The sequence below is a fragment of the Chrysemys picta genome, chromosome 5, assembly GCF_011386835.1.
Source record: "Chrysemys picta bellii isolate R12L10 chromosome 5, ASM1138683v2, whole genome shotgun sequence".
NCBI classification, from domain to species: Eukaryota; Metazoa; Chordata; order Testudines; family Emydidae; genus Chrysemys; species Chrysemys picta.
The window spans coordinates 15,772,677-15,798,375 of record NC_088795.1 but is presented as its reverse complement, the minus strand read 5'-3'; the positions used below and the strand labels follow the sequence as shown (position 1 = coordinate 15,798,375).

Below are 25,699 nucleotides of genomic sequence, written 5' to 3'. Positions count from 1 at the left end.
CTTCACCTTCTGACAAACAGAGGCTCGGGACACCTTTCCTTACCCATCATGGCTAATAGCAGTTAATGGACTTAACCTCCATGAATTTATCTAGCTCTCTTTTAAACCCTGTAATAGTCAACATCAGCTGCTGTGACCTATTTTGGAATCTGTCTAGCCGGCAGAACATGGGGGTGGTTGCTACTGTTTCCAGATTTGTGTGTCATTTTCCCCCCTCCTTCTTTCTCTCCTTTTCAGAGACAGTTTTTAAACACTTCGTTATTGGAAATCAAATTTCCCTTCACAGATCTGTCTTCTGCTACTTTTCTTTCTCTCCTCTCCCAGCTCCACATCATCATCCCTCCCTGTAAAGATTTTGGTTATTTTAAAAATACAACTCAATGCTCGAATCAGTGATTAGCTAAAATATCTTTAGCTTAATGTTGCGCGGGAGGAAATGGGGGTGGTATTACAACATTTGAAGACATGCCCAACCTGCTCACAACTCAACTAGAACCAGATGGTGGGTGGGATTTTCAAAAGTGCTGAAGTGATTTAGGAGCACAATTGCCACCAAGAGTCAATGACACTGGTGCTCCTAAGTCACATGGGCTCTTTTGAAAATTTGTGTCTAACACATGGGTCGCGACACACTATCCAGGAGCGACTGGACTAGTTGACTGTATAGATTGTGTCCATATATATCTATAATTTTATAATAATTTTAGATTTGTGTTTTATGCCATGTCTTTTTCTCATTACATTGGGATTTATTGGGACAACAAAATACCATGTAATTCTTGCTCATTACCCTGGTAACAATCTCATTGTTACCCTGTTCTCCCGCTACCTGTTGTATCTATCTGCAGTCTCTCATCTTACATTTAAATTATGAAATCTTGTCTCTGGGTGTGCAGCATAACTGGGCCCTGATTGGCATCCCTTCAGATGTTACCACAATACAAATAAAGAGGAAGAGGCAGGCAACTGTCTGTGTGTCTAATTTATGCCCTTGTTTGCTTTAGCAAGTTAATTTGTACCTTTGTTGGGAGGTGAAAACAGATTGCAAATAGCATCACCTCTTAAAGTCACACTATTATCCCCCACTGCCCACTCTTTCAAACCCCATGCATGCCCTCTCCTACACGCAAACACACATTCAATGTGGCAGGCTGATTTAAAAAAAAAAGCTTTCAGGAACTGTTCTATGACTTTTTACATTAACCCAGACAATGGAGACACTATCCCTAATTATCCTGTAACAAGACATGATCCTTAATTACAAGAATCCAACAAAAACAAAAAAAGAGAGTATGTGTACTTTAGATGAGAACGATTCAGTTCATAGTTCTCATTTAAAGCAGATTATAACTGGTGCTCTCTCGCTCTCTCGCTCTCTCTCATTAATATAGGCAAAATGAGGCTTTTTGTTGTATGGTCTATTCCTTTTGGGGCTGGGGGGGATGTAAGAGAGCTGGCAAAAGTTAGTTTTATTTACTGGAACTGAAAGGGTCAAGAAATTTGCTCACCTTTATTTATATCAGCTTGGGTGAAACTTTTGATGGGTCCCTTGACAGAGATCTGGACCAGGTTATCAGTTTTAGTCATCTGCAGATGTCCAGTACTGGGATCTTTCTTCAGGACATATCTGACCTTCAGGTCATCCGAATCAATAGCTGTAGCTTTTAAGTGCTGACCTGTGATGCGTGCTACAGATCCTAGACAGTAACAGAAGATACGTAAACAGCCCCACTCAATCCTTCCAAATGGCTTGCCAAATCATTTTGAAAGACTGGATTGCATTATTTATAAATAATGTGTTACATATGTAGAGATTTTGTTGTTTCAAGAAAACTCCATTTATTTCCCTCCAAAGAAAGCACTGTAGGCCCAATTTTCAAAAAGATAGCTTACTAGGTTGCCTAAATCCTGCATCTGGATGCTCAGTTTAACATTTTCTTATTAGATACTGATTTGAGTACCCAAATGTTAGTCCTGTTAAGGAGCCCACACTTGAAATTCAGGCTCCTCAAAGCTTGGCACGTCACCAACCTGTGGGACTGACGTCAGATCTAGAGTGTTTGCGAATGTGTGTGTCCTTAACAACCTTATAAAAATACCAGTACAATTTAGCCTTAATAATCTTACCCTTACTTATCCCTATTATCCAAAACATGCTCATGCCCCAAAGTTCAGTAGGAGACCTGACCCTGTTTCAGAAAACAGGAGCTCAGACAAGCGTTGCTCAGATAATCAGCTGGTGAGGGATGGGACATGCCTCGAAGGAAGAGGATCACCTGGGGCTGGAGGGTTAGAGCACTTCTGAATGGCCACTGCTTAAGATCTTAGAAGCATGGAGTTTCATTCTTAAGCATCACAGCAAAGGACCTTCATGTCCTATCCATGTGGGGCATCAAAGCACCCACAGCACTCCTCATTCTGAACCAAATCCTTTCCCAGTCCTCCCATCCCTGAATACAGCCTGCAAAGTCCACTGGCTAATCCAAGCTCCCAACAAGCTATTGATTTCTGGTGTACCCCGGTACGTCTGAATATTCAAAGGCTGCACTGAATTATTCTGGATCTGGGGACGAGGCAGTGGGTAATTCTGAAATCTAGAAGAATGTCTCATAGCTTTAGAGCAGCTTTCACCGTCTTCGCCATGCAACAGAATGGACACAGCTGGAGTTCCACTTTGGGCAACTCAGTACCAGGAAGTTTGGAGACAGTATAGAGAAGAACAACAGAATGACTAAGGGGCCAGAGGGGAAAATATTGAACTATGTTAACAAGCCCGATTCTCCTCTCACACCCATGATGATCAAGGTAAACCCCACCAATGCCACCTGAACTACTCCAGCGTAGGAGTGCTATGAGAAGAGAATGAGCTCCAGTTATACAGAGGTTGGCTAAGGAACAGCAAAGTGTGGGGCAGAAGGGGGAAGGACATGATAGCCATCTACAAATATTTCAAGGGGGGCTGCCAGGAGGGGGAGGAATTATTTGGGGAGGTTCAGCACAGTATGACTAGGAGAAATGAATGACATTTTCAGAAAGGTCAGTTAAACCTGACATTCAGGAAAATACTGCTAATGAAGAGCTCTGGCAGGCTGTAGAAGTGTCCTGGGGGAACGGCAGAAGCCCAACACTTAAGACATTTAAACTAGACTAGACAAAACACAAACTGCAGGGAACTTGCCCCTTGGGGTCTGACAGATCGCCCTTGCCTGCACCATTTCTAACTTTTATTAGTCCTTTGACATGTCAAGAAACTTCTGTTGCTGTTCCTTGAAGCACAACAATTTTTAAGCTTTCCTTCTCCCCTCTCTTCCCTTCTTCTTTCACCATTCCATAGGTTTTAAAACCCTTTTGACGTACTGGGACAGAAGCATTGGTTGAGATGTTCAAAGCCAGTTGGGGGAATTAAACATGCACACTTCTGATTACAATCAATAGGAGCGGTGTGTGTCTAAACGCTTTGGCCGGCTTTGAAAATCCTGACCATTCGTTTCTATCAAGCTTGTCAGTCTCTCCACTCACACCGTACCAGCTGAAAGCTGCAAGCCCCTGTTCACAGCTAATCTGGGCGGTTCATTCTTTGGCAGCTCCACAGAGAACTCCACTCTCCCCGTCTCAGTGTACAGCCCATCCGTGAGAGAGAATCTGAACTCATCTGTCTGCGTTCCGGAACTACCCAGCGTGTAAACAATCCGTTCGTCCAGGATATCCTGATAGGTGAAAGAGGAGCCCTGAGACAGAACACGCCCATTCTCCAGAGGCTCTGAGTGAGATTGTCTCCTGCGGAGGTGACCTGAGGAAGAATAGGCACATTAAAAATAAAGTCACATGGGAGTCTCTCTGATTCTCAGCGTTAGTGTAACACGCCAACATCAAAAACACTATGGGCTGGATTCTCTACTGCCCTATCACTTGTGCACTCCTTGACACCACTCCCTTTTTACACCCACTTGGCACAGGCTTTGTAAAGCACTACTGAAGGCGCAGGATGCTGGAGTCTCTGGCCCTTTGTTTCCTTACTAGAGCTGGGAGAAATTTTTTTTTTAGACATTATTTAGGAAATTTGGATCAAATTTGGGGAATTGTTTTGGCTGGTAAAAATGAAAACAAAAACATTGAGAATGACAAAATTAATTATGGCAAAAAATGTCCAAATTGACATTTGAAATGTTTCGTTCAACCTGAATGAAATTGTTTTGGTTTTTCATTCCATCGAGAAAAATTGAAAAAATTCAGTTTTTGTGAGAAATTAATTGATTTATTTCATTTTATGTTTCAGTTAGCTGGCCACACTGAAAGATCAATTATTCACACCGAGTCCTTTCCTGACAACCATAGCTTGTTTGAGAGAGCTTCAAGATATTGCTCGTGGCTTTCTGATCACTACCAGAGCTGGTTAGAATTTGACTTTGTCCAGCGGCTGGCCTGCTCAGACCCTCTGCCTCTCCTCTCTTAGATGTAATGGTGAGTTAAAATGTCTGCTGTAGTTTCAGTTCAATTTGGTAGTTCTTTATTTCCTGTTCTAAAATGTGAAGCAGTGTTTGCTGTGCACTGTTCACTTATACCCTTCAGGTGACTACTTTGCATTGGTGCGTATATGCTGTAAGTCCTTGTATTCTTCTTGAGTTACGCTGGTTGAAGTGAGCTAAATGGATAGATGTGGTGGAGAGCAGCAGCACCGAGGGCCAGATTTTAACAGGTAGTTAGACGCTTATAAGTACTTACTGGGATTCTCGAAAGCGCCTAGGTGCCTAACTGCCAGGGGAATTTTAAAATGTGGTCCCAAGTCCCCGTACAAGTGTTTCAGTCCTCAGCAGATGGCCTGAGATCCCTAGGCTGCCCCACTGAGCTCTGGCCATCTGGATTTGAAGGGTCCAAGCTCCCTGTCTATTCTGGGAGGTGGCAAACCCCAATGGAACCGTTGCAGGAAACACTTCAAGCTAAAACTCATGGAGTTTTCTGTCTGCACAGGGGACGTGATAGATCATCGTTGGTCAGATCAGTCTGTGACACTTCTGGGGGAAAAGGATCATTAACACAATGCCACTTCCATCTAGTCTTTTTACATAACCCCCCCGCCCCCCCGAACAAAGCCAGCGTTTGCAATGGAGACAATAGCACTAGTTTTCAACTCGGCCACTACCCTTTAAAAGCTTCTTCTCTTTTTAAAAACAAAGATATATGAACTGGGAGTCTTTAAAACTCTCATCAGTACTTAAAAACCAATTCCAAGAGAAGGCTGGTGATTATTCTGGATCAGGCGATCAGCACCATTAAAGCCCTGTCTACATACAGAGCCATGCTGTGTCCAGAGACATTGTTCTTCAGACAACATGGGCATGCCAGCAGGGCGGATGGGACAAATGCTTTAAAAATAGTTACTGACGACTGTGCTTGACAGCCTGTCTTATACGCAACGACTGGCAGAACCATGTCAACAGAGAGTTTTGAGGATGGCTCTTGGGATTTATTTCTGGTCAGGGCAAGTTTCACAGAATCTTAAACTATTTTTCCCAGGTTTTCATAGAATCATAGAATATCAGGGTTGGAAGGGACCTCAGGAGGTCGTCTAGTCCAACCCCCTGCTCAAAGCAGGACCAATCCCCAGACAGATTTTTGCCCCAGATCCCTAAATGTCCCCCCCCCCCCCCCCCAAAGATTAAACTCACTACCCTGGGTTTAGCAGGCCAATGCTCAAACCACTGAGCTATCCCTCCCCCCAAGTGACAAAGCTCTGATTATGCCCATTAGGGACAGAGTGGATCTGCACTGGCCCAGCTGGAATTCCAGGAGGGATGGTGCCAGAGTAACCTTGGGCATAGGAGAAGCATGCTTGCTACACCATCCATTAGAGGGATACTGCAGAGGCTTCCCTCCAGGGCCAGCCGATTCAGCTGGCCAGGGCAGGGGGGAAGTGTGGTCTTGATCCTACCTCCCTCTTTCCCATTTTGAGGTGCTGGAGACTGAACTGTGGGATACTCTGTGGAGAATAGGGGACCAATTGCAACTACAACTACAATCCAACCCCTAGTAAAAAAAAAAAAAATACTGCGAGAATAGGTTGTTGTAAATAATGAACAGCAGGTTTCAGGCTGCTACAAGCTATGATGTCATGGCTTCATATCCAGATCTACATATCAGTTCAATCAGCATCAGAAGAACATGAAGAGGAATGGCTTACAGCTCGAGTGTTTGCTTTGGCATATAAAACAAAAGGAGCCCATATGCCCCAGCAAAGCATAATAGGGTTTTATTATTCTTTGACAGGTAATTTTCTCCATAGTTAAAACATATCCCAGCACCCTGTGCATCACATGTGCTCTCTGCCGAGATTACAAAGGGACCTGTTCCAGTGGGATGCAGTGGTTAAGCTGGTTCCAAAGTGCAAGAAGTCCTACAGTTTAGCAGGGTAGCTGTGTGCGCCCCACACTCCACAGCTGTTGTCAAGTTGTTCTGCCCCCTGAATTCAACAAACAAAAGGAGGCAGGAAGACCGGGTAGTGGGACGGCGGGGGTGGCCTGGGTTACCTCGAATGTCTCCCAGAGGGTCAGATCCTTAGCAGAGTACCAATCTGTGTAGTTGGGCCCAGACTGAGGGCAATATGGGTGGCATCCTCTCCTAAACTGGCAAAGCAGCTGCTCCATGGAGGTTTCTTCAGCCCAGTGGATGAAGTAGCCCTGTGCTCCCCTACTGCAAGCCCCCTGTAGAAAGGATGCCAGCAGGCTCCACCGATTCCCTTCAGACCCACGCCATGCAGAGACAGTACTGCTGTGTGTCTCCCACTCCTTGTCAGGTGACACCTCCCCGCTCGCATGGCAGAGCTGCAAGGCCAGGAGGAGGGGAACAGAGTTACCTGATCCCTTTATAAATCGATTATTCATTTTCTAGTCAGAATGCAAAGTAAGCAGGGAGAGAGGCTTGTGTGCTGTGGTGATGAACTCCACGTTGGCCACTGCCACTGAGCTCAGGCCCCTGCTGCGGGTAAAACCCATGTCTGGGGGCAGGCTGATGGAAAAGAGTAGCCTGAGAGAGATGAGTTTGGTGGTACTGCCGCCCTCCCCCCTCAAACCAGTCCCTCCTACCCCTTGCCATAGACCCTGTGTCTCCTCCAGCACAACATCCACCTCAGGCCTCTAAAAACCCTCAGGAACTGGCCTGTCATGAAGAGTTAAATCCCCCCTGGATTAGCCAGCCCATTGGTATTTTACATGAACAAATCAGGCCTTTCTCACAGCAAGAGCTATTCCACCTATGCTCGGTCTTACCATAGTCAGGCTTTTTGGTAATTACAAAGACCAACTGCTCATCGGGAGTGTCCAAGTCCTGCAGGCTTAGGGAGGTATTGCTGATCACCACCCCCGCACTGCCGTGGACTCTGACAGGCACCAGCGTCATCTTCGGGGGCTCATCATTCCGCCGCTACAAAACACAAAGACAGGCAGGCTGTCCCCGAAGAAACCTCACTCACAAGAAGAGCAAACTCACCATGAAGATGTAGTAAAGAGGAAATTCCCCTGAGATAAAAATACACACCCTTGACTTGTTTTACCGTTCACCGTTTTAAGAGTTTTTTTTTTTTTTTTTAACTATAGTGTTGTAAGAGTCTCCTGCATGTTGGTCAGCGTCCTGCCTATGCCGAGATGGAGGGGGACCAATAAATGCCTTTGCCACGTGCCCTGAGAAAGGGGAATTGGTGCATAGTTGTGTTGCCCCAGCAGGATTGTTATGCGGTCACACTCTGATCCCCCGTTTCCCCCTTGCTCCATGGGAGAGCCTATCGAAGGGAGACTGTGTAGCCTAGTGGACAGAGCACCAGGCTGCGACTCAGGAGAGCTGGGTTCTGTTACCAGTTCTGCCACGGGCCTGCTGGGTGACCATGGGCAAGTCACTTCCCCTCTCTGTGCCTCAGTTTCCACCTATGTAAAATGGGGATAACGAAACTGATCCTCCTTTGTAAACTACTTTAAGATCTGAATTTGAAAAGTGATATGGAAAAGCTGGGTATTCTTATTATCTATGCCAGCCCCAGGTGCATGTGTCATCTCTGCCAGCTCTATAGCTGGTTCATATGATTTCCCTGGTCACACTAGCTTCGCTGCAGTGGCTGGTGTTTTGGCGGGTGAAGCGATCCACTGCTTGCCTGATGCCTAGGGGAGCGGTGGCCCTGTAATTGAGGCAGAGAGGCATAAGGGGGCACCTGACCCTCAGTCCCTCCCCCGTGTGGGTGTTCAGAGTGGGGCACAATCTGGCGCTAGGTCAGCAGTGACAATAACACTTTAAAAATCATCCACATCGTTGGGTGGGGCTTTGTTAACCACGCGTAGTCTTCCTTCGACAGCGTGTACCTGGATGGTGATGTTGATGCTGTGAGTCTCGGACCGGCTGAAGCCATCGCTCACGTAAAATGTGAAGACGTCATTAGTCGGCTCGATGCTTTCATGGACGCTCTGAAAGTAGTAAATACGGTTCTCCAGCACGTCGTGAATGGAGAACGACGCATCTGAGCCTGCAGAGCCCCCAGGGCCAAACGTTCCACCTGCAAACAAAGCACCAGCTGTGAAAAGATGCTCGTTTCATTAAGAAAACAACGGGAGTAAGAAAACGATCCCAAGTTCTGCTCTCCTGTTCCTGCAATTGATTGTTAACGTGTCTAGTGACCCGCCCAGAAAGCTGCTTCTTTGGCACTATGAAATGTAAAGATCCTGTTGTTTTACATACAGCGGCCGGCTTCAGTCCCCTCTTATTAGGCTTGCCTTAAATGATGAAGCAGTTTACTAATGCACCAACTTTCCCCAGCAGAACCAACAGCCCAGCTCACCCTGGCAAAAACAGTTTGTTCGCCATCCATTAAAGGCCTGTTTAATCGGAGAAGCTCAGTCTTTTTTAAAACACGAACTTATTCCTGCTCTTCCATAAGATGCAGTGACTATGTATTGCCTAGCAGCCGGCAGGCCCCATAGGGAGAACAACCGCGATTGCGGCTATAAACCGCTACACATTTACAATCACGTACCACATAGAGGTATCTTAGAAACCACAGTTCTTCCCCCTGTACTTAGGATACAAGATAACTGTGTGATATCTTCTGGCAAACAACACCCCACTGTACTGCATGTAGCTGAGTTTGAAGAGTGCCTAATTTGCTCTGGTGGCTACAATTATCCTGAGAGCTTCGCTCATACTCTATTGTCCTCTACAACCTAATCTATTAGAAAGAGAAAAAACATCACAGCAGCTGAGTGATTTACAGCTCGTCCCCTCCATTCCCTGGTTCTAATCCTGGGAGCATTGATCGATTTCAAATTTCCTTCCCCAGTGACTGCTTCTATAAGGGAGAGGGTGAAAACAAACATCTCCGCCATTAAGGTCTCCCGGATGAGACGGAAGCAATGAAAAAAGACAGGGATTTACCGGTGCCCTAACAGTAACATGGGCTTGTAAATTAACACAGTCCAGAAGGGATGCTGACGAGGCAAGCCCAAAACAATAGGAAAGGCTGGGAAAGAGGTTTTAACACCAAAACAAACAAAAAAGGTCGTTACTCAGATTTTTTTTTACTCAGTCCTCTCAAAAGCAAAGCTCTCATGTATCTGCCTGCACACGGACAGCACAAAAGCTGAGGCTGGATCGTATCTTTAGGGTCCCCAGGCCGGGGGAGCTCTCCCTTTGTAGATCTCCCACTTTACAGCGTGCGCCTCCCCCCTTCTCCCCCCCGGCAGGGGGTGGAAGCAGCAAAGGAAGATTAATGCAGGTAGAAATTTCATTCATTTCTCTGCAGGGGGATCCCAACAGGAAGTGCTGCCTGAGGAGTCTCTGATAGCTCAGCTCCAAAGTAAATGCACTGCCAAAGAGCCGGATCAGAGCCAGAGGGAAGCCAGGGCTGCCGCAGAGGCATCAGATACCCGAGCTACGTGCAGAATTTGTGGGACCTGCAGGGTCTGTGAGCCAAGCCACTGGGTTCTTTGTGGCAGCCACTCCAGGATACAGGGGAGCAACCAACCAGCACCCTGAACAAACAGCGTAGGGGGAAAAGGAAATTATAGGCAAAGGATACTGGGACCAACCACTCCCGATAGGAGCAACTACGTGATTTAGGAGCACAAGTTCCAGGAGGAATGTCCATAGATAATATGCGAAGCTAAACCTTAGGTCCTGCAGCCAAGTAAGAGAAATAATAGCAACCACGCTTCTTTGCAGCTTAGCTAGTTTTAAAACTGCAGTGCAACATTTATGAGTTGGCGTCAGGGAAGGATTTCTATGGATAACAAGACGCGCCCAAGTTACAACAGTAAATATTAAAAATTAAACAAGGTCTCTGTAAAGGATGTAAACCCCCTTGCTGGGACAACCTCTAACTTTTGAGGCTTAGAAGGAAACTTTTCTTGGGGGCAGGTTATCTCGCAACTGCTGACTGCAGGGTTTCTCTGAAGCAGATGGTGCTGGCCATTGTCAGAGACAGACGCATGAGCTACCCCATGCCTCATCCAGTCTGGCAATTCCTGCGTTCCCATTTCCTGACCAAGTACAAGGAAAATCAGGCATTTACCTGTCCTTGTGTTTTCAATGTACCCATATATTGGTAGTGTAATTATTGTAACCATTAGGTCGTCTTTGGCTGTATCGTAGTCAGTGGCTAAGAGATGGTGAACTGACAGCGGGACCCTGCCTCCCTCATCCACCTGAAGAAAAAAAAAACAAGGTAAAAAGAAGAGAAACAAACGTGCTTCAGAAACAAAAACAGGTTCAATAACCATTGCCAAATGGCCTTTATAAACAGTTCAAGGAGGATTGCATCACATGAGTGTCTTAAACTTATCCCTTTACCTGTTTCGGCATGAATTCTCTAGCTCATTCTTACTACAGGTCACTGCTGGAGTATGCAGGGGGTAAATCCCAATTCTTCCCCTGACCCTGTATGTTTTATACAAGTTCCTGCCCCTCCCTACCCAGGGGTATAAAAATCCAATGTCACGCTGGGGTTAGGTTGAGTAAGAGCTTATCTTGCCCCAGCAGCAGTCTGCATGTCACTCAGTACAATGGGAGTGGTCTGAGCAGCAGAGTGTACCCTGCAGTGTCACTGAAGTCCTCAAATTATGGTTTAAAGACTTCAAGGTGCAGAGAATCTTCCAGCAAGTGACCCGTGCCCCACACTGCAGAGGAAGGTGAAAAACCCCCAGGGCCTCTGCCAATCTGCCCTGGAGGAAAATTCCTTCCCGACCCCAAATATGGCGATCAGCTAAACCCTGAGCATGTGGGCAAGACTCACAGGCCAGACACCCAGGAAAGAATTCTCTGTAACTCAGATCCCACCCCATTTAACATCCCATCACAGGCCATTGGACATATTTACTGCTAATAGTCAAACACCAATTAATTGCCAAAATTAGGCTATCCCATCATACCATCCCCTCCATCAACTTATCAAGCTTAGTCTTGAAGCCAGATATGTCTTTTGCCCCCACTGCTCCCATTGGAAGGCTGTTCCAGAACTTCCCTCCTCGGATGGTTAGAAACCTTCGTCTAATTAGAAACCTTTGTCTAATTTCAAGTCTAAGGGTTCAGAGAAGCATTCTGAAATGTGGCATGTTGAGCCAAACTTCCAGATGTTTTTAGGTTCATCCATCCCTAGCCTTTTGTGTGTCACCTGGTGATACAATGAGCCAGATCCCCAAAAAGTGGAAAGCAGCATACACCAATTTACACCAGTGGAGGATCTGGCCCATTGTGTACAATGGAAATGACTGGATGACGTTCTGGGACATGGGGGTACTGTTAACTTCACCAAATAGTTTCACAGCAGTTTACACATACAAGAGTGCATATGTGACACAGTGCTTTCTCGCATCTATACTAGATACCAGTTCACCATGGTTGCAGGGCAGCCAGGAAAACGACTGTTCAATTGTTTACGTCACGCGTGCTCCTGCTACAACTTCCTGCATTCTGGGCAAGTACTCACAGTGATAAGGTCAGCAAAAGCAATGATTGAAGGCTTGTTCTGGACAGATGTGATAGTGATGGTAAACATCTGGCTGTCGAGCCGATTGTTGTCAGCATCAAAGACAGTGAAGTGGAAAATATCTGTGACTGGCTGATTGTCAGTCTCAAACTCAGTTGAGTATCTGTATCAAGAATCAGATCAGTGAGTCACACAGACAACCTGCTGAAAGGATTTCACTTCCTACGTTTAAGAACTGCACGGGCAGGAACATGCCTCGTTTCAAGGAGATAGAGGGGGAAAGGATTGACTCGTTATCTCGTCCATCCAGAAAGAACTAATATTTTCCCATGTCATTGGGCGAGTGGTATTGACCAGGAAAAGGCTGGTCTGAGCATACTGGCTATTCAGCAATAGTGAAAGAACATTCAGACAGTTCCTCACATAGCGCACTGCAAACCCGAAAGACTCTCAGGGAAAGCAGGACCCAACACTGGGGTGGTTAGGGAAGAACACGGAAGGTGAAGGTTATTGTACAATTAGAGTATTGTCCCAACAGATCCAACCTGCCCTTCCTGAAAGAAGTATGGTTTCATTTTTCTTTTCTTATAAACTTTTAAATCTGGACACTTGTCTCCGGTCCACCTGCCTGGCAGACACGTAGAGGGTGATTTTCAAAAAAACTCACCATTGGCCTATCTCTGCTTCTGACTGAAGTCAACAAACTCCCATCATCTTCAGTAGAAGCAGAGTTAGGCCAAAGTTGAACACTTCTGAAAATCCTACTCTGTTTCCATCATGATTTTTCTTCACTGACTTATTTATGTGCTTAAGCGTTATCACCTTCAACCTTCACATTGCTAATGTTAATACACAAATGTTCTGAGAGTATCATTCCCCTGTGCATAATTGTTCAGTCTAGTCTGTGCTTGTGTATGAAACTACTTATCTATGGTTGGAAGGACACAGTGGTGCATGGATCTTAGTTTGGTGTCATGCAGCAAGAGCAAGTATTGGCTCCTTCTATGTAAGAGCCAATGACAGACTCAGCTTTGACCCTGTCTGGAAGGGAAATCCACAAACCAGTGGTGCAGTTTATTAACATAAGAACGGCCATACTGGGTCAGATCAAAGGTCCATCTAGCCCAGTATCCTGTCTTCCGACAGTGGCCAGTGCCAGGTGCCCAGAGCGAATGAACAGAACGGGTAATCATCAAGTGATCCATTCCCAGCTTCTGGCAAACAGAAGCTAGGGACACCATCCCTGCCCATCCTGGCTAATAGCCATTGATGGACATGTCCTCCATGAACTTATCTAGTTCTTTTTTGAACCCTTTTATAGTCTTGGCCTTCACAACATCCTCTGGAAAGGAGTTCTACAGGCTGACTGTGCAAGGTATGAAAAAATACTTCCTTTTGTTTGTTTTAAATCTGCTGCCTATTAATTTCATTTGGTGACCCCTAGTTCTTGTATTATGAGAAGGAGTAAATAACACTTCCTTATTTACTTTCTCCGCACCAGTCATGATTTTATAGCCCTGTATCATATCCCCTCCTTAGTCATCTCTTTTCCAAGCTGAAAAGTCCCAGTCTTATTAATCTCTCCTCATATGGCAGCTGTTCCATACCCCCTAATCATTTTTGTCGTATCACTTTTTCAGCATAGACAGTCAGAAAACACTGCTTCCTGCTGGAGCTATAGCACAGGAGATACCACTATTCACATAATATCAGTGAAGTACAGGAGAGGCATGAATTAGGTGTCAAATGTTTCATGACTGGAACGATTTCAAGTAAAGGAATTTTTTCTTTTGTATCATTATATTTGGTATTGCCTAACTAAAAAATCAAAACAACAATTACAGAGACAGATTTTGAAGATGTTCAAGCTAAAAGCACTGTGAGAGTGCAAAAATACCCTATTTTGTATACACAATCATAGCCATTTTTATTATCACAAGATACAACAGTGTAGTTATGAAACATCATCTCTGCTATAATTTATAAATACTGTATATCCCAACGTTAATAACATATGTTCCCTGCAGATGGTGCTCTGAAATTCTTGAGCCCAAGAAGATACGGTGTGGTGAAAAATACCTGTTTATTACCTGATTCTCTGGTTGTTGATATCTTCCATGGTGAAATTATAAACTTCAGAAAGCTCTTCACCATGCTGCCCAGATGTTGTCCGCACGAGGGTGCCATACATGGGCAGAGAAATTAACTGAATTCTTATTTTCGAGTCAGCAGAATTATTATCCTAATAAGAAAAGCAAGCCAAACAGCAGTATTTGCTTTTGTTTCTTTATGGTGAACATGAAAGAAAAAAGTCAAGTGGTGAAATATAGAGATACTGGGCTAGATCCTCAGCTTACGTAAATCAATGGAGCGCCTTTGATTTCAATGGAGCCGTACTGATTTATACCTGCTGAGAATTGGGCACAAACGTACCTTCATTCTCTCATAATTGAGAAGTGTTCTATCTATCTGTGTCTCACTCTCTCTCTCACACACACACTGGGGTATAAGTCTAGCGTATTTTATTTCCAAATTACATTAAACGCCAAGTAGAATTTACCTTCCCAATAATACCCAGTTGCTGCCTCCTCCCCACAAAAGATGGACTGAAATATAATTTCTATTTGTCAGAGAGAATATACAGAGACTGGGCTAAATTCAGCTCTTAGTTACACCAATATAAATCTGGAGTAAACTCTATTGAAATCAATGGATTAGTTCTGGATTTACCCTGGCACACTTAAGAGCTGCATTTGGCCCATTTAACTATATTATGTGTATCCAACTGTATGATATTATATTTACGTCTGCATCTCTATTAAAAAGTTTCAGGTGACATCATGTACCACAGTGTCAAAGTTTTAAGTCACCGTAACCTCAACATACAAATAAATAAGCCTCTTCCCCTACCCACAAGTGTAATTCCACCAACTTCAATGGAAGTAAGAAAAGCAGGTTCTGACCCATAGACTTTCATTACATACATTCAGAGAGCAAGATTTATTTTTCCATAAGATTTGAGTGCCCACAAAAATCAGACACCTAATGTCGACTTTTGATCATTTCACCTTCCTCCACCACAAACAGTGCTATTAAATTGATGGCACCTGCAATACTTTTTAATGTATTAAAGTGTGTCCGTACTCTGATCTCTTTTCCTGGGCGTTTTTAAAAATGATTTCCCAACAGTGTAGTCAATGCAAATCTGATAAAATATCTTAACATAAAATTTTCAGTGCACTGAGTGGTGATTTAACAATGTAACTACAAGTGAAATCCCCCAACTACTCTGTGGAAACCTCATTGAGTGACATCAGCCTAAGTGACATCAAGTTTCTGTAATTACGTATTGTTCATGAAATCACACCAGTGATGCCAACTCTTGCCACACTGGTGTTTCTCTTACAGCCTCAGCTCCTGCAGTCACATGATTATGTGAGACTCTGTTTTCATTTTTTGTAAAAGCGTTTCTAGCCTTCATGGTGGCAGAGAAAAGCCTGAAAACATGACCCTAGAAACCAGAAAGCAAAGGAAAAAATCCCCATTTATTATTTTTTTAAAAATCTTGTGATTTTTAAGCCAACGTCATGATTTTTGAATGTTTGGGGTTGGCAATACTGTCATACTGGGTCATACAAAGGTAGAAAAGGCTGTTATTTCTAAGAGTACGACAGGATACTCTCTAGGACATCAACCTCCTGGACACCACAATCAGCTTCAACAATGGAACCCTACAGACAGCTATATACAAGAAACCCACAGCTCACCACACCTATCGTCATAGATCTAATAACCACCCAAACACATCAAGAAATCTGTTATCTACAGCCAGGCGCTCAGATACCACAGAATATGCTCTGAGGAGAAAGTTCGGGATATACACCTTAACACACTTAAAACTGCCTTCACCAAACAAGGACAGACTACCAGAGAAATAGATTGCATCATGGAACAGACGAACCAAATACACTGAGAGAACCTGCTTCAATATGGAAAAAAAAAAACCTCTGAATGCACACCCCTAGTTATCACCTACCACCCTGCACTGGCACCCGTATGAGAGACAGCAAACAATTACAATCAACACAGTCATCACTCAGTTACAACCCAAACCCCTTCTTCTGGCCTTCAGACAAGCCTCCAACCTCGCCAAGCTCATTATCAGAAGCAAGCTCCCTACAGACCAGGCCACACCAACTCAAAACGGCACCAGACCCTGCCAGAACAACAGATTCAAAACCTGCAGACATATCTCCACTACTACAATGATCAACACCCCTCACAACACACCTTTCAAGATCCAAGGGTCCTACACATGCCTATCACAACATATGGTGTATCTCATCCAGTGCACTAAATGCCCTGATAACAACTATTTATGCTAAACAATCTATTGCACCTTGTATTTAGCTGTGAAGCTTGAGTATCTTTCCCAGACCTGAAGAAGAGCTCTGTATAGTTTGAAAGCTTGTTTCGTTCATCAACAGATATTACCACCTCGTCTCTCTAAGGTATTTGTATGTTATTTGCAGAACAAAGAACAGGAAAGTCAATTACTCAGTTGTAGAAGTGAGCTAGTGGCATTTTAAACCAGGGGAGCATAGGGTCAAATATTCTGTGTCTTCATCAGAACCTGAAGAGGAAATTATAACTCCCCCAACCTAACTTACAAGTTGTCAGCTTTAAACCATTATATAAGATATGGATGGGACTCCTACAACCGCATCCTCCACAAACTCCCAGTGACTCCATTTACAGCACTGCAGCCTCCTGTCTTGGTCAAACTCCTACACCCGCCACCCCCCTCCCCCCGACTGTCTTCTCCACAAAAAGTTGTATGACGGCTCCCGGCGTTGCTTTCTCTCGTCCAGAAACCACCACAGGACAGTTGTTCTGCCTCCCCCATGAAAACTCTGTGATAGTTCCCATTGCTGTTTTTCCTCAACACACACTCCAAAAAACCCCATCCCAACCATGCTCGTTGCAGCCTTCCTAGCACTCAGGATAACACCGAGCACGTTTCATCTTCAAAGAGCTCTACAGATAGCAGGTAACATTTTCAAAAGTGCCTAAGTCTATTCTCAAAAGAGACATAGGCGCTTCGGAACCTAAGTTCCATTGACTTTCAATTAAAAATAGGCTCGTGTGGGCCTACGGGCCAGATTTTCAATGGAATTTAGGCACTTAAAAAAAATGCAGATCGCACCTAGCTGGATTTATAGAAGTGCCGAAGAGTATGTCTAACTGAAAAACAAAAGAACAACCCCACAGCGGCGCATCTGAGAGCCCATGTCATGTGAGGCTTGTGCTACGGGGCTGAAAATAGCAGTGTAACTGTTCCAACTTGGTCTGCTGTCCGGGCTCCGAGATCCTCCATGCTCATGTATTTTCAGAGGCGGGGCTGCAGCACAAGCAGGAATGTCTATACTGCTCTTCTTAGCCCCACAGCACGAGCTCCATGAGCCTGCTGACCTGGGCTATGAGACTCGCTGCCCTGAGGTGGGGTTTTTTTGCCGCTTAGGTACCTAGCTCCCATTTAAGTCAGTGGAAACAACTACACACGGGAATGATGCTACCCTGCTTAGGCGCTTTTGTAAATGCCATAGGCACCTATCTGCTTCTTTAAGTGCTTAAATATCTTAGTATATCTGGGCCTAAATCACTTATGAAAATAGGACTTAGCCTCCTGAGGCACTTCGACTTAAGTGGTGTGTGGACTTTGTAGTAGTCATCTCGACAGGAGTGAATTTGACCCTGGGTGCCTTTCTGGACTATTAGGTACAATAAGAATATATTCCAGGAGCTCAGTCAAACCTATACTGAGTATCCAAAGGGCTAGTACTTTAAAATTCAGAGCAAGACATGCTGTTAATAAGCAGGAAAGACTCCCTAGGGGCCATTTTAATCTGTCAGATGAACAATTTTCAAGCTGCAATGGTCTATTGGTTCAATATACTTTTATAATTTCCCAATTTTTATAGGACATAATATTGTCTCAACAGATATTAATACATGAGGGGGGAAATCACTACGTGGGTTTGTTTTATTTATTTATTTATAAAATGAGTGAACTTCAGTACAAGGTGGGTGAGGTAATATCTCACTCTGTGTAAGCTCAAACACTTGTCTGTCTCACCAAGAGAAGCCGGTCCCATAAAAGATATTACCTCGGCCACTTTGTCTCTCTGATATCCTGGGACCAACGCAGTTACAGCACTGCATGAACTGTTGTATGTTATTTAAATCTGTAAAACTTGAAAGAGACCACGGAGATTTTTTGGAGAAATGGTGCAATAATATTGCTTTCTGGATCGGACACCTTTATATGGGTATGTCCCATATTTCAACTCAAAGCCATATTTTTTTTTTACAATTAAGTTATATAAGCCCTGAAAATAGGCCATTAAAATGCTTATAGTCCCTTAAATTGTGAAGCTCGTGTACAGGTCTCTTCCATGAAATCTACTGCTAATTCCATTGCTACTAAATCCACTGCGTCTAGCAAAGCACCACACTTCTGTGACACCATCGATACTGGAAAACTCACGGCGTACGCAAGCAATGTATCACAGCATGATGTCACAGAATTCCAGGTCGTTCTTTAGCAAACTAGGAAGAGCCAGTCAATATCAGGGAGGGTAAAGAAGTTTTTAAAAGATTATTGCTGAGCGAACCCACAGGCCTGGTTAACGGGGGTGTTTGGTGCATAAATATGGGATTAACTCAATTTTCATTTTTGCTTTGCAGTTCACCTTTACTTCAGTCAAATATGTATAGCCTCAGAAATCTGATAGGATGAAAGAGCTCATTATCCCCTTTTTGGCAGCTGTAGTCAGGGTATAGTAAAAGGTTGACATATTTGACATGTATCAACATCCTGAAGGTGCAGTGGTCTCCTGAGGGGAAGGAAGCTAGCTGAACGCATTGGGTTTAGCAAGGAATGGACACAAGCTTACAGTATAAGCAAGGTGTGATCGGGAGAGAGTCACAGAGCTTTTACTAGCCACCGTGACAGTCAACGAGCAGCCAGGGGCCAGCCGGGGACCATCGCTATCCATCAAGGACACTTTGACTTTCAGCACCGTTGTTGCAGTGGTAACGCCGTCAGTTACGGAGATTTCCATGCTGTCCTCTGCTACTGATGAGCCATCGTGGACATATTGTAAAGCATTTCGGGTGACATCCTCATACGTGAAGGTGTCTCCTTCCCAAAAAGAAATATAAAAACAGTGATGACTCTATCCGCTGCATGAAATTAATACTTTAAGTTCAGATCAAATGTCTCAGTCCCAGAAGAAGCAAATCACTTAAGCACACGCTTATCTGGTATTTGATGCATCCCTTACAGCTGTGTGAGCACTGATTCTATCTGAGGGTTTCATTAATGAACTAGAATGTATGCAGGGAGAAGCCATGACCTTCACAGCAGTACAGAAAAACCTGTGAGAAAATGAGTAATATTTTACTAACAAACTTTCGCATTTCTTGTCAGCGCAGCATTCTTCTTTTCCTTCCATGTCCTTCTAAAATCCACCTCTCTTGCCAAGGCTTCCAACACCAGGGCTACTCCCTCCCTATCTATACTTTGCATGGCTTTCCCATTATCCCCATTTTACAGATGGGAAAACAACTTGCCCAAGGTCAACCAGCAGGCCAGATGCTAAGCCAGCAATAGAACCCAGATCTCCGGAGTCCCAGTTCAGTGCCCTACCCACTAGGCAATGCTGCCTCCTGGATCAACAGAGCTGGGACTTGAAGCTGAGTCTCCCCCTTTCCAGCTGAATGCCCAAACCACTGGGCTACTGGCTACTCAGGGGTGGGTCTCTCTCTCTCCATGGCAAATTTTGAAAGGTCTCAGTTTCATCCAGATTCTGAATGGGAAAATTTCTGGGGGACAGGTAAACTGTTTCCTGCCCAGCTTTAGTGAACATATTCAAGTGCTCTGAAAATAATTAATACTCAGTTGGCTCTCTGAAGAGCTCGTGACAGGCAATTACCAGCCATTTATTATTGACAAACAGATCCTAGCTCAATCGCTTATTAGAAATTAACAAAAACACAAAGATAGGGATATTGCACTTGGTGACTTCCCCCAAACTTGAATTCCTCTTCTTCCTGCTCAACTCACCTGCTTTCATGTGCTCGTGGACCCCAGCGTTATACCTGAGCAGAACACCATGGTGAGGAGGTTCCACCAGCTCAAAGAAGAGATCTTCAGGAGCCGAGTCTGTGTCACTTACTGCCAGCTGTATCCCTGCATTGGAGGAATACACAGCACTAGTGTCGGAGCTGTAATCTGCTGTACAGCGAACCTTCCCTTATAAGCAGCAGATCTAGCATATGCAATTTTACATGCATTAAATGACAGAAATTAATGGGCTCTAATTGAGTTTGTATTTTAAAATTCATGTCATTCTGGAGCTCTCCTCCACACAAATGTCTGTGGGTCTGCCTGCCTGGAGACAATTTGTCCCTGGTGATGCTGAGGTCATGAGTTCAAACGGAGACGTTATTGCCAATCTGCCGTACAAGTGACAGCTAGCATGACCTTCAACTCCTAACCACGTGGGAGGGGACCGCATCCAGTTGTTCATGCGTTCAGACAGCCCCATGATGCAGTGCGAGTGGGTCAGTGAGTCAGTCTATAAAAATGCAAAGCTTCCTCACCCTAGCACATAGAGCTGTGCAGCACGTTCTCATAGACCAGACAGTGTTATGTGCTACATTGCTCAGATCGGGCCAGCGTCCACCCCCTGCCCCTGTGGCAGTACAATGTGAGGGGGAGAGTGAGGGCCCTCCCGCCTTGCACAGAGCAGGTCAGAATGCAGCTCTGCAGCTCAGCCAAAACGGGGAGAGGGTGGGGAACAGACGAAGCCATGGGGAAGGGGTGCATGCCGGACTCTTCCAAGAGGTGCAGCAGTTTGTGTCTGTTGAGCTCTTGGAATGGAGGTGTTGGACTCAGCACTGCCGCCAAAGCAGGTTGCAGGCTAAGTGCCACAATCTAGCCCAGAGGTGGGCAAACTACAGGCCGCGGGACCCTCCTGCCCGGCCCCCGACTCCTGGCTGGGAGGCCCCCTCCCCCATAGCCTCAGCTCACCCCGCCGCCGGCGCAATGCTCTGGGCGGCGGGGCTGTGAGCTCCTGGGGCAGCGCAGCTGCAGAGCCTGGCCTGACCTGGTCTCTGTGCTGCGCGGTGGTGGCAGTGGCGGCATGGCTCCAACCACCGGTGCTCCAGGCAGCGTGGTAAGGGGGCACGGAGCAGGGGGGGGTTGGATAGAGGGCAGGGGAGTTCGGGGTGGTGGTCAGGGCAGTTGGGGGGGAGAACAGGGGGTTGAATGGGGGCAGGGGTTCCGGGGGGACAGTCAGGAAAGGGGGGGGTTGGATGGGGCGGTGGGTGGCAGTCAGGGGCAGGGGTTCCGGGGGCAGTCAGGGGACAGGGAGAAGGGGTGGTTGGATGGGGCAGGAGTCCCGGGGGGGCCGTCAGGAATGAGAGGAGGGGTTGGATGGGGCAGCGGGGTCCGGGGGCGGTCAGGGGACAGGGAGCGGGGTGTGTGTGGATGGGGCAGGAGTCCCGGAGGGAGGCGCAGATAGGAGGTGGGGGCCAGGCCACGACCCCCTCCCCTGACTGGCCCTCCATACAATTTACGAAACCCAATGAGGCCCTCAGGCCAAAAAGTTTGCCCACCCCTGATCTAGCCCCTAGCAAAAAAGATGAGCCCACCCCAGAATTCGAACCAGCTGCATGTACTGGGCTCATGGCGACGAACCCAGCCCGTTCAGCACTTTCTCAGAGTAATCCCGTCAGTCGTGCTAGTTCAGAACTGTGCCTTTGCTACAGGCCCTCCTGGCTCCTTACCAATCGTAGCCTTGCCACCCTGGCTGACCTCCAGAAATGGAGCTGTGATCTGGAACACCGGAGGCTGCTCATTAGTCGAGAGCAAGTGAATGGTAAATATCAGCTCAGGGGTGGTATGTTCTCCATCAGACACTACAACCAAATGTAAACACATCTGCATTAACTGGCTTGTTTTAAATGACACATGTTGAAACGCACCTAAAAACACATTCCAGGCGGTCTGCTTTTCACCACTTACTGTCACGCCACAGTAGTTTCTTGCCCCATCCCCCGCTAATTACCTTCACTGTCCAGACACAAGACTACATAACTCAGAAATTCTGAAAAAACAGTGTCTTCCTTTATCCCTAACCCGTCCCTGGCAGTACTAACGTACTAGAAGAGCAGTGCTGACTCCGTGTGTGCTTACGCACATGTGTACGCCTCTCTCTTTTACAGGCTGCAGTCTGGAGCCAGAACACAAATGGGTTATCCAGAATAAGGGATGCTAGGCAGCACAATGAAAAGGCTTAAACGAGGTAACAAGTTATTACATACTTCAGTTATCTGAAATGTTTCCATACTACATTTAACAATCATTGAGTCAAACTTTGCTGTCCTCACTCATGTCAATGGGATTTTTGACTGAATAAGACCTGCAGGGTTTGAATTAATGGTTAGAAAAGAGGTGTATCTGCTATTAAGAAAACCATCTCCTGTCTCCTACCAAGGAGTCATTGTCTTCCATGCATATTAATCCACAATTTGTGAAAACAGCCATTAAGTATTTCAGGTGCACTTTTACTTTCACAGACTTTTACTCAACACTCAGAAGTCCCTGAAATAGGAGCCAAGCGGGCGGGGGGCAGGCAGGGAGAGGTAAACAAAGGACATTAACAGGAAGGAAAAAGTACCACGACCCTTATACCAGTGAAAGAATAGAGATTTATATACCTGTGAAACTGAAGTTCACCGACTCCGGGAGACCTGCAGGGGGAAAAACAAAGTAGAGCACTTTTATTACTAGCACAGGAAAAAACAGGGTCACATGGATTTAAATCCATTTTGTTTTCAACAAAAACTTGAGTATCTTTCCTGACATTTTATGGAGGCAGTTTATTACATATGCTTCAATCCTGGGTGTTACCGTCAGGAACTCCTGAGTTTTAATTCCAGCACTGCCACTCACCTGCTGTGCGGCCTCGGAAAAGCCACCGAGTTTAGACACCCCCATTAGTGGTTGTTTAATTTGGGCCTGGTTTCTGGAAATGCTGAGCACTGACAAGTCCAACTGAACTGAACTCAGCTCTTCTGGAGCAGTAGGTACAAGATGTCCCAAGATGGGTACTCGAAATCAGTGTAACTTTTGAAAGTGTAGCCGTTAGCTCGGTTTCAGATTCCTATCTGTAAAATGGGAATGCTAATACCTCCCTACTTCCAGGGCTATTGTAAACATTAACTGTTTGTACAATGCTTTGTAATTGTTAAGAACTTGGAATTTAATACAATTAACAGAGAAATGTTCTGCTATTCAATGCTACAAGGCAGGCAACCTTACAAAAGGGATTTGCATAAATTGGTGATTTACTATCACCAGGCCTGGTGATTTACTAATAATTGCTTCTAGGTTTCATTTCCTCAGCACACACAGCTCTGCAAATCAGGGAGTGCTAATATCACCATCATATTTCACTGACTGAGTCGAGTTCACTGCAGACAGAGTGATGCTACTCTAATAAACTTGATTTGCACATTGTTAGAAGGCGGGGCGGGGTTTACCTGCCTGTACTTGCACCAGCCCCCCTGTGAGTTACTCATCTTCTGCTGTCTTTCCAGAATGAGGCTCCAGTATTCAGAACATTACAGAGCACAGCCACCCATCATCAGTAAACACAGAGTTGTTCACTTGTTACCGAGTCAATTTCTACACCTCTATTTACAACAGAAAGTAGCTCAGCACATACAGACCATGAAGAAAAGCTACAGTAGAACAGTTACGAACACCAGAGTTACAAACTCAACCGCACACTTCATTTGGAACTGGAAGTACACAATCAGGCAGCAGCAGAGACAAAAAAAAAAAAAGAAAAAGAAAAAGCAAATATAGTACAGGGCTGTGTTAAAAGTAAACTACTAAAAAAATAAAAGGAAAGCAGCATTTTTCTTCTGTATAGTAAAGTTTCAAAACTGTATGAAGCCAATGTTCAGTTGTAAACTTTTGAAAGAACAACCACAATGTTTTGTTCAGCTCCGAACATTTCAGAGTTCCGAACAGCCTCCATTCCCAATGTATTCATAATTCTGAAGTTCTACTGTAATTAGTTCTATATGTAACAACCAGTGAATTAACCACTCCGATACAAACAGAGCTACTGTACCCTGTGATGCACCATACACCTCTATGATAGAACATTAAAAAAAAAAATCAACTAAAACACTCAGGGCTAGATTGTGCTAGATGGGCACTGCTCTAAGCATGGGAAATACAGAGCGTTTCCTTGTCCTCTCTGGTTCCCGTGGAGGGACTGTGCATAAGGGAGGCTTACTCTTTTCCTGAACTTCCCAGTGTGCGACTAGGGAGGCAACATCTTGGTATGAAGGGAAGGGATGGGCCACGGCTTGACTGCCTCTGTCTGGGGCAGTGTGCGAAGAGAGAGCACAGAGACTGCAACTGTGAATGGCTCTTGCACTGGGTGCTGAAGCAGGGGAATGGGGGTCTCCCTCATCCTCTCCCCCACACCCATACAAGGGCCAACCCGAATCTATCCATGTCAAATTAAAACAAGTTTCTAAATATCACATGCTTTATTTCTCTTCTTATTCCACTAAAAAACAGAACATCCCAACAGACACTGAACGTCAGAAAGAATGCAATGATTTCTTGAGGAAGAAGGAACTTGCTTTGGCCCAACAGACTCTGTACTGCATGCCTGTGCATTGTTGGCTTTTGTTTTCACTACACCCATTTAGGTTAACACACGGTTTTGGAAGACAGCCCCACGCCAGGATGCAAAGAAAGCCCCCCCTTTCCATTGGTTTATCTCCACATTATGAGGGGCTCTTTTGTGTGGAGTTACAGGATTAGAAAACGATCAGTCCATAACGCAACTTGAGGGGTTGAAGAACATTTTAAATGGTTCATCCTACTCTCATTCCACATCCAGAGCTCCTCTTGATGTCAAGTGGACAACATGACCCTACACTCTTTTTAAATGTACGTAATACACTTTGAAGAATGGTATTTAACATAAGGATTTGTCTCAGCTGAAAGAACTTGGCTGCATACCGTATTGGCATAAGGCCTACAGAATTATGCATGTAACACGATCCCACACTTCTCAACTTGCCATACCCAAACTAGGACACAATATGGGGCAAAAATCCAAAATACAGGAAAGTAACAGTTACCATCCATCCATCTACTCCAATATCCAATCTCCGAGAGTGGGTCAATGCCAAATGCTTCAAAGGCAGTCATGAAACTCCCATAATGCATTGAGCATTTTGCACTACTGTCCCATAATTAGAGATTTCTGTCATGAGTGACAAAAAATAAAAGGTGGAATCCTGGAACTATTGATGTCAATGCCAAAAGCTCCTATTGATAGTCACGGAGCCAGGATCTAGCCCAAAGTGCAGAAAGTTGTGGCATCGTTTTCCATGACACCCGTAGCATTCTGAACAATCTCAGTGTCACAATTCAGCATTTCCACTGTAAAGAGTTCACAGTAATTCAAGTCCTAATCCTGCTCCTGTTGAAGTCAATGGCAAAACTTGCATTGACTACATCTTCATTGTTTAATGGAAGTGAGTTTGGCCCATAACAGAGAGAACATGCTAGGTTTTTAGAGGGGAAAGAGGCACACCCAGGTCTGTCATGGGAACTAGTGGAGATATTGCCACATTCTT

At 45.1% G+C, this 25,699-nt stretch overlaps 1 protein-coding gene across 18 annotated transcripts in view; it reads right to left on the bottom strand.

Moving 5' to 3' along the window:
* The window catches only part of FRAS1 (Fraser extracellular matrix complex subunit 1), a 293,322-nt gene that overhangs the window by 57,492 nt on the left and 210,131 nt on the right, over nucleotides 1-25,699 (bottom strand). For 17 of the 18 annotated variants that reach the window (XR_010601697.1, XR_010601696.1, XR_010601695.1 and 14 more), the window contains 11 exons: nucleotides 22,745-22,777; nucleotides 21,812-21,943; nucleotides 20,085-20,210; nucleotides 18,913-19,160; nucleotides 14,047-14,198; nucleotides 11,957-12,119; nucleotides 10,544-10,676; nucleotides 8,343-8,533; nucleotides 7,263-7,416; nucleotides 3,527-3,790; nucleotides 1,509-1,697 (listed from right to left, as the gene is read on the bottom strand). Coding sequence is in view for 15 of the 18 variants with exons in the window: in XM_065597476.1 (XP_065453548.1) it covers nucleotides 1,509-1,697; nucleotides 3,527-3,790; nucleotides 7,263-7,416; nucleotides 8,343-8,533; nucleotides 10,544-10,676; nucleotides 11,957-12,119; nucleotides 14,047-14,198; nucleotides 18,913-19,160; nucleotides 20,085-20,210; nucleotides 21,812-21,943; nucleotides 22,745-22,777 (1,785 nt within the window). In the remaining 3 variants the exon portion in view is untranslated. Of the gene's footprint in view, nucleotides 1-1,508; nucleotides 1,698-3,526; nucleotides 3,791-7,262; nucleotides 7,441-8,342; nucleotides 8,534-10,543; nucleotides 10,677-11,956; nucleotides 12,120-14,046; nucleotides 14,199-18,912; nucleotides 19,161-20,084; nucleotides 20,211-21,811; nucleotides 21,944-22,744; nucleotides 22,778-25,699 lie in introns of those variants that run through there. The other variant, XM_065597477.1, reaches the window with a different exon arrangement.